The sequence below is a fragment of the Mustela erminea genome, chromosome 13 (assembly GCF_009829155.1).
Source record: "Mustela erminea isolate mMusErm1 chromosome 13, mMusErm1.Pri, whole genome shotgun sequence".
NCBI lineage: Eukaryota > Metazoa > Chordata > Mammalia > Carnivora > Mustelidae > Mustela > Mustela erminea.
Window position 1 is genome coordinate 82,466,930 of NC_045626.1, and position 13,919 is coordinate 82,480,848.

A 13,919-nucleotide genomic window follows, 5' to 3' on the forward strand; every position below is an offset into this window, starting at 1 on the left:
GTCTCAATTGGAGAAGGCTGTAGGTGCCAGGCTAGAGTCTGGACTTTCTTCTGGAGGCACTGGGGAACCATCGATGGTCCTTGAGCAAGACACCAAAGAGAATGGAGCCTTATTATCAGGGGATGGAGTGACAGGAGAGATTAGATACATTTTCAGAAGATCTCTGTGCTGCTTTGTGGATATTGGATCACAGTGGGACAGGAGTACATGTGGGAGATCAATTAGGAGTCTGTTGTCATAGTCGAGTGAAGAAGCTGATGGCATCCTGGACTGGGGGGTAGCAGTGAAGACAGAGAGAGGTGAGGTGGGACGGTGCTTCATCACACACACAAGGAAGTGGACCACCATGAGCAAGTGTCAGCAGACACAATAACCACCAGATTTAAACCCATGAAGATTTTAGAATTTATACTTATGATATACAGAATTTTAAAAGGAATAAAATATTTACACTGAAATGTAATCACCAGAAAGGGACGGCGATAATCATAAAGCAATACATTAAAAAACAGATTTTTAAAAGAACCAAATCAAACTTTTAGAGATAAAAAGTAGTCACTGAAATTGAAAACTGGGAGGCTGAGTTCAACAGCAGATCATTCAGAGCTGAAGAGAGAATTGGTGAACTGGAAAAGAGATCTGAAGAAGTTATTTAAACTTTGGCCCAGAGAATTAAGAAGAAAAATATAAAAGAGAAGTTCAGAGACATAAAAAATTACCAAGAAGGTCTAATGTCCTTTTAATTGGAGTCCTAGGATGAAAGAATAGAAAAAATAGGGGAGAGGAAGGGATTAAAAAAAAAAATTGTTGATCTGACATTTTCCAGAACTCAAGGAAGGACATGATTCCATAAGAAGAAACAGCACAAACCACAGTAAGCAGGATTAAAAAAAAAAAAATCCTCACCTGCCCATGCAGTGAAACTGTGAACATCAAACACATGATCCTTAATTAAAGAGAAAAGATAGACCATTGACACAAGATCAGTTATCCAGCTGAAATGACTTCCCAATAGCTACAATGGAATCTAGAAGTCAGTGAGTGAGATCTTCAAAGTGTTGAGAGAAATAGAGAGAGGGGGGAAGGGAGGTTGAAATTGACTTGACCGGTTCAGGCAGGGAGAACTACCTGGATGGAAGCTCAGAGGTAGGCCTGCCCAACATTTTTGTGAGGGGAGATGTATTGGGATTAAATAATGGAAGGTTTTGTGTGCCAGGGTGAAGAGTGTGATAGTACAGGATGAAGAGAATTAGACTATCCTGCCTACATTCAAATCCCAACTCTGCCACTTCCTAGCTATGGGGTCATGGGCAAAGCTCTTCTTTCGCTGTGTCTCAAGTCTGCAAGTGTGGGTAATTACAGCGTCTACATCAGAAGGCGGACATGAGAACTCCATGATTTAATACATATTTAATGGTAATCGAATTTTTAAGTTAACACAATGCCAGTGTCTGGTAGGTATTTAATAAATGTTAGCACTTGTGCCCTCCAGGAATTGATAGCTGGATCAACCTGAGCCGTGTGGACCCAGATGCAGAGGTTCAGGGTGAGATCTACTTGGATGTACAGATGCTGGAAGATACACGGGGCCGTTGTCTACGCTGTCATGTGCTCCAGGCCAGGTATGGTCAGGATGGAGGACAGTGTGGGTTTGGCCTGAGAATGAACAAGAGTTCACTGGATTCTCCTAGTTGTGCTGGCTTTTGAGACCACCTCACTCCTGGGGTACTTCTGGGCTCACAACCAGGATCCCTTGCAGGCAAACAGTCCAAGTTCACCAGGTTTCCAGGTTCCTGGGGTCAGAGCACAAGCAAAATCTTTGGGTCCCCAGTGACCAGCAGCCAAAGGTCAGACACTCAGGATGGCCAGAAAATGTGTGGAGGTGTATTAATCAAATTGTAAGTGATAGATACCCAATTTGTACCAGTTTAAGCAGATTGGCTTATATGAATGACATGCAGCTACAGGTATGGCTGGATCCAGGTGCTCCAACAGTGAGATGAGGAATCTATAGACAGATTTCACGGCTTTCTTTTGTGTTAGTTTCAGTCTCAGGCAGTCTCGTTCCAGGTGTGGACAAAGAGGACCCCAGCAGTGTCAGGATGGCATCCTACCAACTTGGTAGGTCCAACTGAAAAAGAAATTTCCTTCATTCTTTCCAACTAATGTCCTGGGACTGATTCTTATTGGCCAAATATAGGGCACATACCGATCTCTGAACCAATTACCTGGACTCTGATGGGTCAGGCCTGAGTCCCACACTCACTCCTGGACTGGAGAGAGGGTTCAGCCTACCTAAGTTATGGGAGCTGGGAGTGTGAGACAGGGGCAGGTCCTGTACCAAAGAAACAGAAGGAAGATGGATGCAGGACCAGCAAAACCCACAGATGACCCTCCAGGGGCACCAGCTCATGGGATCTCCATCTCCTCTCCTGCTTATTTATCACTCTGTAATCCCCTTCTCTCTCCCTCAGCTACCCCATCATTCTGCTTCCTTAAATACTCCCCTCCTTTCCCTCCCTCATCTCCCATCTTGTCTTTCTGCCTTGTTTTCACACCTTACTCCCCCAACCCTCACTTTTATACCAGTCTTCACTCAGGTTGTGGAGGATCTCTCTTTCTGCTTGCTGTGTGACCTTAAAGCCTTTTCTTGCGCTCTCTGTGCCTCTCTCACCATCTCCAGATTTCTGTCGCCAGCTGGGGCTCCTCGAAGTCTGGATGGAGTGCCAGGGTGGCAGAGGACAGGCAGAAGCACTGAGCATGGGACAGGGGGCTTCTCATCTGCTTTGTGCCAGTGGCCTCCTCCCCAGCCACAAGGCTGTGCAGGAGCCTTGTAAGCAGGAGAGGGACTGATCGCTGTCGCTTAGCAACTGGGCTGGCTCCTAGGAAACCAAAGAAGGCTTTGGATGCCAAGCAGGGGTGGGAGAGGAGCAGCAGGAGGGAGCAAGCAGCCCCTGGTGGGGGGCTGTCTCTGGATTTGGGGGACTTCAGGAAGGAGGGATTGGGGAAGCTGTCTGAGGTGAGACTTTAGGGTTGACATGGCAACCAGAGACAGGGGGTCCTTGCCTCAAGCCTTTTCTTGGGTCCTAGGCAGGGTGTGGATATGAGTATTTGTTGAATGAGTGAATTAATGAATGAGCAAGCACTCACATCCCACCTGCTGCTATGCTAAGCCTTTTATATACGTCATGTCATTTGAGCCTTGGCCCTGTGAGGTTGATCTGTTATTGTTTCCATTCTCCAGATGAGGAAACTGAGGCTCGGGGTCATGAAGGGACTTTTCCCAGTGTCACTCAGCCAATGAGTGGTGGAGCCAGGCTCTGAGCCCTGGCATCTGGTCTCCTTCCCCGGGGGCTCCAGAGAAACCGAGGCTCCCTTCCCACTCCCCACTGTGTCTTCACCTCCTGGACCTCGTGATTTAGGACTTGACCTTCTCGTGCCTCAATTTCTTTATCTGGAAGATAGGGGCATACTAGGGCTTCCTCCTAGGGTAGCGCTGGTCAACAGGAAGATACTGGGCTTGGTGAGCAGGGGGAAGGGTGCTTCTGGCTGGGTCCCTACAGTGGAGGCCAGAGGCCTTTGAACGGTCTATCCCGAACCCCTTTCCAAGGTCCGGCTTGGGTCTTGGTCGTCAAAGGTCCTGTATCCCTCGTTCCTCTCCTCATCTGTCTGCAGGGACCTGGCCCCCCGAGATATCACCGGCACATCTGACCCATTCGCACGCGTGTTCTGGGGCAGCCAGAGCTTGGAGACGTCCGTGAGTGGTGGTGGGGATCGGGGGAGGGGCGGGCATGGGGGCGAGCCCTCCTCAGCTCTCTCTCCCTCCTCTTCCCCCAGACCATCAAGAAGACCCGCTTCCCACACTGGAACGAAGTGCTGGAGCTGCGGGAGACGCCGGGAGCCCCAGCCCCGCTGCGGGTGGAGCTCTGGGACTGGGACATGGTGGGCAAGAATGACTTCTTGGGTATGGTGAGCGCCCGCTCCCCTGACACTCCCCGTGGCTCCCCACTGCCTCCAAGAGAGAAGGGGGAGGGGAGATGGCCTGTGCATCCTGGGATCTGGAAGGATAGATGTGAAAGCTGTCTCAGCGGGCTGCTTGGCCAGACCTGGGTGATGCAGGCCCATTGCCCCGTTGTATAGGTGAGGAGACAGAGGCTCCCCAAGGGGCAGGAACCTACCCAAGGTCACAGTGTGGGCCCAGATTCTCATTGGGGTGAGAGGACTCAGTATGACCATGGGCTAAGTGCTTTTCTAGCATAATCTCAGGCTCAAGATCTTTCTCTTGGAACCTCAGTTTACACATCTGTAAAATGGGTGTGACTGCCCTGCCCCTCAGTGGGAATGGATGTATAGACAGGGCTGACGGTTTTTAAAAGGAGGCAAGATTAGAGCAAGTTATGGGTTGGCTTGGTTATGCACAGCCAGCGGGGAAGGGAGCAGAGGAGTAAATGGAGTAGCCACTTTGGGAAACAGTCTGGCCATTCCTCAAACGGTTTAAGACCGTCCCCACATGCCCTGGCAACTCCACTCCTGGCCATGCACCAAAGATCAATGAACACACATGTCCACCCAGAAGCTCATACATGAAGGTGTTCACAGCATCGTTGTTTGTGATAGCCAAGAGTGGAAACAACCCAAATGTCCCTCCGTGGTCGAATGGGTAGATACAATGTGGCCGGTTCTTACGACGGAATATTATTCGCCCATGAAAGGGAATGAGGTCGGGTCACCCGCTACAGTGAGGATGAATCCTGGAGACATGGTTTCGTTTAGATGAGGCGTCTGGAGTAGGTGACTGTGTAATGACAGAAAGTAGGTCAGTGGTGGCCTGGAGCTGGCGGCGGGGGTGGGAGACGGGGACTGACAGCCAATGAGCGCAGGTGTTTGGGGCAGACAGAAAATGTTCTGAAGTTAGTGGTGACGGTGGCGCAGCTCTGTGAGTAGACCAAAAACCATTGAACTACGCACTTTAAAGACATGAATTGTATGGGATGCAAATGACATCTTTATGAAGTTATTTTAGAAGAGAAGCGGTGGGGTTCAGGGCCCTTTGGGACTATCTTTAAGCTTTCGGACAGATGCAATGTGTGTCCCCAGAAAGAGCTGAAAATGTCCTCAGTCTAGATATTTGGTCTCTAGCAGCTGTGTGACCTCAGGCAAGTCACTCCGTCTCTCCAAGCCTCAGTTTCCCCAAGTGTAAATCGAATGTTGTCTGCAGGCCCTCAGTGTCCGGGCAGGAGTTAATAATTTGGGGCTGGGGGAGGGGGTGTAGCTGCGGCTGCATCGATGGGGGTATGGTAGTGGAGAGGAGGTGGCCCCTGGCAGGCCAACCCTCCCCTGCTTAGGTGAGCAGTCAGCTCTTCTAGGCCTGGGTGGGGACTTAGGCTGGCAAGGTCAGGTTCAGCTGGAGTCTACGTGTCCTCCCGCAGGTGGAATTCCCCCCACGGGTCCTGCAGCAGAACGCCCCCAGAGGCTGGTTCCGTCTCCTGCCCTTTCCCAGAGCCGAGGAGGATTCTGGGTAAATGTGGGTGCGGAGGGAGGCGTCTGGGCTGAAGTCAGGGTGACTGCCATCTTCAGCTTGTGGGCAGGTCCTGCGGGGTGCCCATGTCAGCCCCCAAGCTGTCACCATGTCACTCCGTTCCCTTATTTAACACACGTCTTACAATATGCGTGTACTTATGTCCAAAGGAGTTCACCATGTACCCACCCACCTGTTTGCACATGAACATATCAGCTCACACTAGTCAATGCGTGTTTTGAACCCTGGGCCCTTCTGTGCCTGTGCACACTTGTTCACACTGGCCTTATAGTGGCCACACTGCTTACATCGACTTTACCTGTCCATTCCTATGTGTCCCTTTCAACATCTGTTCACCTGCCCACACTTGCCTGCATCGGGCTACACTGTCCACACCTGCCCCCACTGTCCATTCTCTGTGTACACGTTTTTTGACGCCAGCCACGTCCTTCCACACCCGTCCTATGTGTTGACACTGTCTGCGCTCGTCCGTTCTGTGTATCCCCGTCAGTATTGGTTCCCACCTGCCCACACTGTCCCCGCCTGTTCCCGCCTGCCCACAGCTGTCCCCATCTGCCTTGTTTTGCTAACATCCATGCTCCTTATCTGTGTTCACATGTGCCTCTCTCGGCCATCCGCGCCTGCGCATACATACTCACTGTTCCCTCACCCGCGACCTGATCCTGACCAGGGGGACCCTGGGCGCGCTGCGGCTGAAGGTGCGCCTCATCGAGGACCGTGTCCTCCCTTCCCGGTACTACCAGCCGCTCACGGAGCTGCTCATGGCATCTGTGCTGGGCCCGGCAGAGGTGGGTATATCCATTCCACTGGGGATCCAGATGATGGCCCGCTCCCGGGGTTCTTCTGCTGTGGGGTCGCAGGGCCCTGGGCCACCTCTCCTGCCTCCTGTCCTTGCCCAGGAGGATGCTGCCAGTCCCCTGGCCATGCTGGAGGAGCTGACCTTGGGGGACTGCCGCCAGGACCTTGCCACCAAGCTGGTGAAGCTCTTTCTTGGCCAAGGCCTGGCCGGACCCTTTCTGGACTATCTCACCCGGCGTGAGGTGGCCCGGACCAGTGAGTTGCCCACACGAGCCCCAGACATCACACCCCAGGGATGGGTCCGCACGGGTCTCTCAGGGAGAAACAGGGGCTTCAGGCAGAGGTCAGGGGCTCCTATATGTGTGGGTGGGGGGGTCCCTATGTCTGGCACCAGCAGCCCTCTGCAGATGCAGCCTTGGATTCAGGTGCTGGCTTTGCTACTCTTGAGCTGTGTGACCTTAGGCCGCTCATTGAACCTCTCTGGGCCCCTGGACCGTGAATGGCATTGATGCTGCAGCTCTACCTGATTCCTGAGGCTGGAAGAATCACGACTCCCACCTTGGGTGGGTGGGGTGAGGTGGATCCGGCCCCAAACCCCAGAAAATACTTCCCTCTGTCCTCCCAGCTGACCCCAACACCCTCTTCCGTTCTAACTCCCTGGCATCCAAGGCAATGGAACAGTTTATGAAGGTGAGCAGGTAACGCCCGGGCCCACCTGCAGCTTTTTCTCCTTTTCTGTGCTTCTTGGGACCTCAGAGCTTGGCCAGCCTCGGTTGGCTCAGGGTGGCTGAGCCGGGCTGCTGGTGGCTGATGCCTGGCCTCACCCTGAGATTCACCTGGTTAGCGCCCCCCGCTCCCACTCTGGGGCATGCGTCGGTCTTGCTCTGAGCCTCTACCCGCAGGTTCCCCCCTGTCCCAGCTGCTGGGCACGCCCAGCCTCACGCTCCGCCCCATCCCATGCGGTGCCTCCTGCCTCCAATTTGTGGGCACGCCTGATCTCATGCTCGCCCCCATCCCACGTGGTCCCCCTGCCCCCAGCTCGTGGGCATGCCTTACCTGCACGAGGTCCTGAAGCCGGTGATTCACCGCGTCTTCGAGGAAAAGAAGTACATGGAGCTGGACCCATGCAAGATGGACCTAGGCCGCTCCAGGTGAGCAACGCCTCGGGGGCGCACCCAACCCCCCGGGAGCCCCCTGGTCTGCTCAGAGCCTGGCCAGGTTGGGTCTGTGCCAATGCCCCCCTGCTCTGGCGCAGCGGCTCAGGAGCTCTGCATTCCAGCAGAAAGCCTCACTGGGAGCATGGCGATCCTCGGGCTGTGTCGTGTATGGGGATGGGCAGGACTCTGAAACTGAGCTCCTGGGTTCAAATCCCAGCTCTGAGGAGGGCAAGACAGACCCTACACCTGTGTAGAACATTACAGGTAGAAGGGTGTCATTCCAGCATCCACTCAACAAGACAATGGTTGAGAACCTATTGTTCAGACACTGGCTGAACGCTGAGTCCAGAGCAGGGAATATGTGGACGCAAATCTGCCTTCCATGGGGAGGTAGCCAGCCAGCTAAAGAAGGTTATTGAAGGTCATCAGGGGAATGGAGGGAGCTAGAGCAGGGAAGGGTTGTGGGAAGTGCCAGGAACAGTGCAGGGACTTGCAGTGTTTCAAAGGGTGGCCAGAGGGACAGTCGCATTGAGCAGAGGACCTTCCAGCAGAGACTTGAAGGAGAGGAGGGAGGAAGGCATGCACATCTGGTGAAGAGTATCCCGGGCAGGGGGAAGAGCATGTGCAAAGGCCCTGAGGTGGGAGCGTGTGTCCGGCATGTCCCTGCTGACATGTCCGGTGATGATGTGTGAAGGGGAAGGGATGGCCCCTTAGAGGAGGGGACATTTAAGCTGAACGTGGGTGCCAGAGTGTCTCAGGCTAAGGGAACAGCGGGGACAAGTCTCCGCGACAGGAGTGAGCTCAGCGTGTTTGAGAAGCAGCCAGAAGCTTGGTGGGAATGGTAGGAGGGGAGGTTGGGAATGTGGGTACTCTCAGCTCAGTGGGGGCTGGTGGAGGGTTTTGAGCAGACAGACGCTGGGCTCGGAGGCACAGCCACTCTGTTTCCCCAGGAGAATCTCCTTCAAGGGCGCACCCTCGGAGGAGCACGTGCGGGACGCCAGCCTCGGGTTGCTGACGGGCTACCTGGGGCCCATCGTGGACGCCATCGTGGGCTCTGTGGAGCGCTGTCCGCCTGCCATGCGCCTTGCCTTCAAGCAACTGCACCAATGCGTGAAGGAGCGCTTCCCCCAGGCGGAGCACGAGGTGGGCCACGCGTCCCCATGGACCAGATGGGGAGACTGAGGCTGGGGAAGGGCGGTAGCTTGTCCAGGGTCACACAGGGAGGCAAGGTGGGGCAGGGGGCAGAACCTGGACGGCTCCCGCTCAAGTATGTGTCCTGTCGGAAGTGGGGACAGGATTCCCGGCAGGGTCTGGGATCCAGGGGTGGTGGTAAGAGTAGTGACAGCAGCTCCTGCTCTATATAGCCCTCACTGGGGGTCAGACCTACTTGTACGCGTTCCTTGCCTTGTCATAGCGACCCGATGAGACGGGCACCGATACTCTTCCATTTCCCAGAGTAGGAAGCAGAGGCCCAGAGAGACTGAGTCCCGTGGTGCTGGGATTGGCACATGTCTAGGCAGGCTGGCACAAAGTGAGTGCGTCTTAAATTCAGCTCTCAGAAAGACAAAGAGTGCGAGCGAGAGGGAGTGAGAGCACTCAAGAGCGAGTGAGCCCGCTGATGCCGGCAGGTGCTCTGTGGCAGACACCCCAAATAGCCCCAGATAACCCCCCACATGTGCTAGTGCTCTGCCACTGTTGACTTAAGAGTTGGGACCCCAGGGACTGCCTCGGGCAGGTGAGCTGAATGAAGGCAGCAGGCCGATGTGGGGCAGCAGGGAGTGGTAGGGACTGCGGCAAGCTGGTGCTCCTACGGCTGGTCTTAAGGGGGCCGCTCTGGACAGTCAGTCATGGCCACGTAGGAATGGGGACCCAGTATGGCCAGATCGTGAGAGTTTCTTTTCTAAAGGCAACCTTCTGGATTTTATGTGAGGTCTCTCATTTTTAAATGTTGGCACTGATTTGCTTAACAACAACAGTAACAACAACACAACAACGCTTTGAGCCAGCTGTTACACATTTGCAGCCGGACTGGTCCATGGGTTACCGGGTGGAGCCCCCCTGGGGTAATGGTCGGCATCCCTTCCACGTGGCTGTCTTTGTCCTGTCTTACAAATGGTGTCACATCAGGCTAACTCTTACATAGTGCTGATGTCATAGACACGCGGACTGGGGGTTCACTTTGTAGAAAAATCTGAGACCTGCTCAGTGTTGGAGACGTAACGGCCCAGTCCCTAGAGCTCGAGTTAAAGAGCCCTTGATTACGCCAGACTTCTCTCCACGTTCTGTTTACAGGTGGGGAAACTGAGGCCCAGAGAGGTAAAGAGCCTTTGCCGAGGACTGTGGACTCACAGGGAGGCCTCTGGTCTCCCAGCAGGGGTCTCTCCCTTCTCCCCTCGGCCCCCCGCTGAGGAATGAGCTCGGGGCTCCAAACTGGGACCTCACTGGCTTTATGCCCCACTTTGCCAGGCTCTCGCCTGGGCTGCAGGTGCTAAGTGGGACACAGTGGGGCAGGGGGGAGGGTAGGGAAGAGGGGAGGCCAGCTCCCTAGACAGCCTGGTCCTTGTGAGGGACCCAGTGTGACTCCCGAGTGTCCTCCCGTCCTCAGTTCCCACGGTGGGCAGAGGCCATGGGCAGGGAGCAGGGACTTTCTCAGGCCCACGAGGGTGAATGGGGTCACGGAAACCCAGAGGTACTCCTTTCTCTGCTCCTCTGACACCTGTTCCTCCTCAAGAAAGGAAGTCAGAGCTGATGTCAAAGACTAAAATTACCCTGGAATACGGCAGATGGGAGGGGGGTGGTGGCCTTGGGGGCAGCTCAGGTCCCAGATGAGGGTGGGGCTGGGGGCAGAGACCCACCTTCTGGGCAGCTTTAGGAACCGGCTGTCGCCAGGGCTCACTGTCAGCACGGAGGTGCCGTAGGAAGTTGGCATGTACCCAGGGAGGGTATTGTCTCGAGTGTGAATACGGCCCCTAAATAAATACTGGCGCACATTCTCGGGCTAAATATAGCCGGGCAAGTGTGAAAGGTAGGTGGGGAGTGATCTGGGGAGAGCCAGATGCACCCAGGATAAAGGCACGCCCTCTCTCTGAGCTGCCTCTGCCGGCGCTGGTGGGGGGATCAGGCCCGGGACTCACCTGCAGGTGGGCCAGGCCCGGGACTCACACAGGGGGGCACTGCCCTTTACAGTTTGTAGGAGGCAGAGCCTGGGGCGGGGGGCGCATAGGACAGGCTCAGGAGCCAGCCGGGCTGGGTTCACTCTTGAGCCTGTGTCCTCGTCCAGAAGATGGGGACAAGAGTACCTACTCCACGGGCTGGTTAGGGGTTCAGATGAGTTCCTTGCACTCAGCAAGCGGTGTGCAGGGTCGGAGGCAGGAGAGTGTGATGAAGAGTCGAGGGCTCCGGTCCTGCCTGGGTTCAAGTCTTAGCTCTGCCATTTACAGCTGTGTGGCCTTGGGCAGGTGACCTCTCTCTGGGCTTCAGTTGTCGTCCCTGTAAAATGGAGATAGAATGCCTCCCAGGGTGAGTATGAAATAAACAAATGTGTGGCCAGTTATCTGGCATGGTGCTATTAATAAAATAAATCATAGGTCGGGAGATCGAGTTCTGCTTCCTCCACTCATCTGCTGTGTGACCTTGGGCCAGTCACTTGGCATCTCTGAGTTTCTGCTTCATCACCTGTAAAAGGGGAATAGTGATGCTGCTTCCTTTCTAGGTCTATGCCCTTAGCACGGTGCTTGGCACCAAGCAGATTCTGAGGATGCTGGGCTAAAGCTGATCATGCAGGATTGGTATTGTTACTCTATTTTCCAGGTGGAGAAACTGAGGTCCAGAGAGAAAAAGCCATCTTGGCAGACCAGTATGGTCTTCTGGCCCATCTCCCATCCCGCTTCCCCTTGCACCACCAATCTGTAGTCCTTCCTGCCTCAGTTTCCCTATCTGGGAAGTGGGTCCTTGGGGGCTGTTCTCACCTGCTGCTCCTCTCGGCAGGACGTGAAGTATCTGGCCATAAGCGGCTTTCTCTTCCTGCGGTTCTTTGCACCTGCCATCCTCACCCCAAAGCTGTTTGACCTCCGGGACCAGCATGCAGATCCCCAGACCAGCCGCTCACTGCTACTGCTTGCCAAGGTGCCAAAACTGGAGTCCCACAGCCTGGGTGTTCTTAGCCAGGGAAAAGCATAGGAACAAAGCTGGAAGGCCAAACCGACAGAAGACCCAAATGACACCGAGAGAAATCCATCTCAAACACCCATTAGCCTTCCATCCTGAATGCGAAGGCATTCATTCATATGTTCTCTAATTTTGTCTCTTAAAATGAAAACCCTACCCTTCCAGGAGGAAAGTGGGAAGCGGGCTGGTAGTCACTTACACCTTAGTGTGAATTAGACCATCCTTTGCAAAGTGGCCATATTTTGAGGTTCTGATGGGCTCCAAAGTATGCATGATAGGATAGGGCAGTCCTTAGTAGGGGAATCGAGCTCTGGAAGGAACAGAATAAGGGCACTAGGGGTGCATATCTGTCCACGGGGAGGGGTAGATATTGTTCGAAGCAGGTGCTACTATGAGTCTTCCCCTTTCATTGAGCACTGATTTGAGAGTCAGGACTCGGGGGCTTCTGGGTCTGTAGGCAGCCCTTCCTTCCCTCAGCAGTGGCCTTTGCCCTGGCATCCCTTGCTTCTTTACTCCAGGCTGTGCAGAGCATCGGAAACCTAGGCCAGCAGCTGGGCCAGGGCAAGGAGCTATGGATGGCCCCTCTCCACCCCTTCCTGCTACAGAGTATCTCACGTGTGAGACACTTCCTGGACCAGCTGGTGGATGTGGATGGGGAGGAGGGTGAGTCCCTGCATTCCTGCCACATCTGGGACCTGCCACCTTTGGGACCTGCCCTTCCCCCTCCCACAACCCCACCCCAGTACTGAGACTGTGGACTTGTGGGTCAGGTAGTCAGTCAACGAACATTTCCTGGCCCCTCCCGTGCTAAGTCGCAGAGATGAACAGAGCTCAGGCCCTGTCCTCCAAGCTATCCCAGCCAGTGTGGAGATGTGTGTGGGTGCTGTCGCATCATGCGCACACAATAAAAAAATGTCTCTTAAGTGCTTACTAGACACTGTTCCAGGTGCTGGGGAAATAGCAGTGGATAAGACAGAAGAAACGCTTATAGGTTTCTTATTCTAGCAGGGACCATGTGCTAAAAGCAAGAGGAGTTAGCAAATAGTACAGTACGTTCGGGAGTGATTGTGTAGGGAGAAAAAATAACAGAGGGAAGAGAATGTTGGGATGGGCGTGGCAGGTTGAGATTTTAGGTGGGGTGGCGAGAAATGGTCTCACTAGGGTGCTATCAGAGCAAAGACTCAGGGAGGACAGAGAGCATGCCATGAAGATCCCAGGGAAAACTATTCCAGGCTGGGAACAGTATGTGCAAAGGTCCTGAGGTGGCGAACAGGGAACCACAGGGAGGAGCCAATGTAGAAGAGGGAATGAGGGGGCACAAAGGAGAGGTGGGGGCCAGACTGTGTGGGGGATTCATAGGCAGCTGGGCTTTGATGGGGAGTGCAATGGAGCCTGGGACAGTTTTTTAAGCAGAAGAGTTGGGGCTAAGTCTGTATCACAGTATAGGGCCCAGTGCACTATAGTTGGGTCCAAGTCACATAAGAAGAACCCGTTTGCATGTGGAGCCCCGGTTGTGGCATGGCAGTGTCCCTGTGGCATTGGGGAGGATCACCCCCCATGGAAGGGGGGTAGATCCCATGTACTCACTGGACTGACTTCATGAGGCATGCCCCCTCTGCTGACTGCTCCACCACTGTCTACAGAGCTTCAGGAGAGGGACGCCTACTTGCCTACTTGGTGCTGCTCCCGGCCCCACCTTCCATGATCCACTCTTTTAAGAGCAGGAGCCGTCTGCAGCAGTCCTGTTGTTCACCCTCCTGCCTCTAGGGGGCAGAGTCATGCTTCACCATAGAGGCACCTGGGCACGCGGGCAGGGCAGGTTGAGCGTGGATATGAGGGTTTCACTGTCCGCCCCCCTCCATTTCCCAGAGGCTGGGGGCCCAGCGAGGGCCCTGGTGGCCCCCTCGGTGATCGTCCGTGAAGGTTACCTGCTGAAGCGCAAGGAGGAGCCCGCCAGCCTGACCACCCGCTTCGCCTTCAAGAAGCGGTACTTCTGGCTCAGCGGGGAGGCGCTCTCCTACTCCAAGAGTCCAGAGTGGCAGGTGGGGCTCTAGCCCACAGCGGGAGGGAAGGCGGGGGCGAGGGGAGGCGGTTTCCAGCAGCGGCCTCCCTCCCTGAGCTGCCTCTCTGTACGCAGGGGGAAACTGAGGTCCGGGAGGGGGCAAGGACTTAGCAAGTCCAAAGTCTCAGGCCAGGCTCTACTCACACCTTTTGGGCCAATGTGGGCACAGGACAGACGTAGGCATCGGATGTCCTTT

At 54.7% G+C, this 13,919-nt stretch overlaps 1 protein-coding gene across 3 annotated transcripts in view; it reads left to right on the plus strand.

The window, feature by feature from the left end:
• RASAL1 (RAS protein activator like 1) overlaps positions 1-13,919 on the plus strand; it is a 28,282-nt gene that overhangs the window by 10,319 nt on the left and 4,044 nt on the right. For all 3 annotated transcript variants that reach the window (XM_032310400.1, XM_032310399.1, XM_032310401.1), the window contains 12 exons: positions 1,493-1,622; positions 3,676-3,757; positions 3,838-3,969; positions 5,430-5,518; positions 6,210-6,327; positions 6,439-6,592; positions 6,963-7,027; positions 7,376-7,488; positions 8,445-8,637; positions 11,482-11,619; positions 12,180-12,324; positions 13,531-13,703. In XM_032310400.1, coding sequence (XP_032166291.1) covers positions 1,493-1,622; positions 3,676-3,757; positions 3,838-3,969; positions 5,430-5,518; positions 6,210-6,327; positions 6,439-6,592; positions 6,963-7,027; positions 7,376-7,488; positions 8,445-8,637; positions 11,482-11,619; positions 12,180-12,324; positions 13,531-13,703 — 1,532 coding nt within the window. The remainder of the gene's footprint in view (positions 1-1,492; positions 1,623-3,675; positions 3,758-3,837; positions 3,970-5,429; positions 5,519-6,209; positions 6,328-6,438; positions 6,593-6,962; positions 7,028-7,375; positions 7,489-8,444; positions 8,638-11,481; positions 11,620-12,179; positions 12,325-13,530; positions 13,704-13,919) is intronic.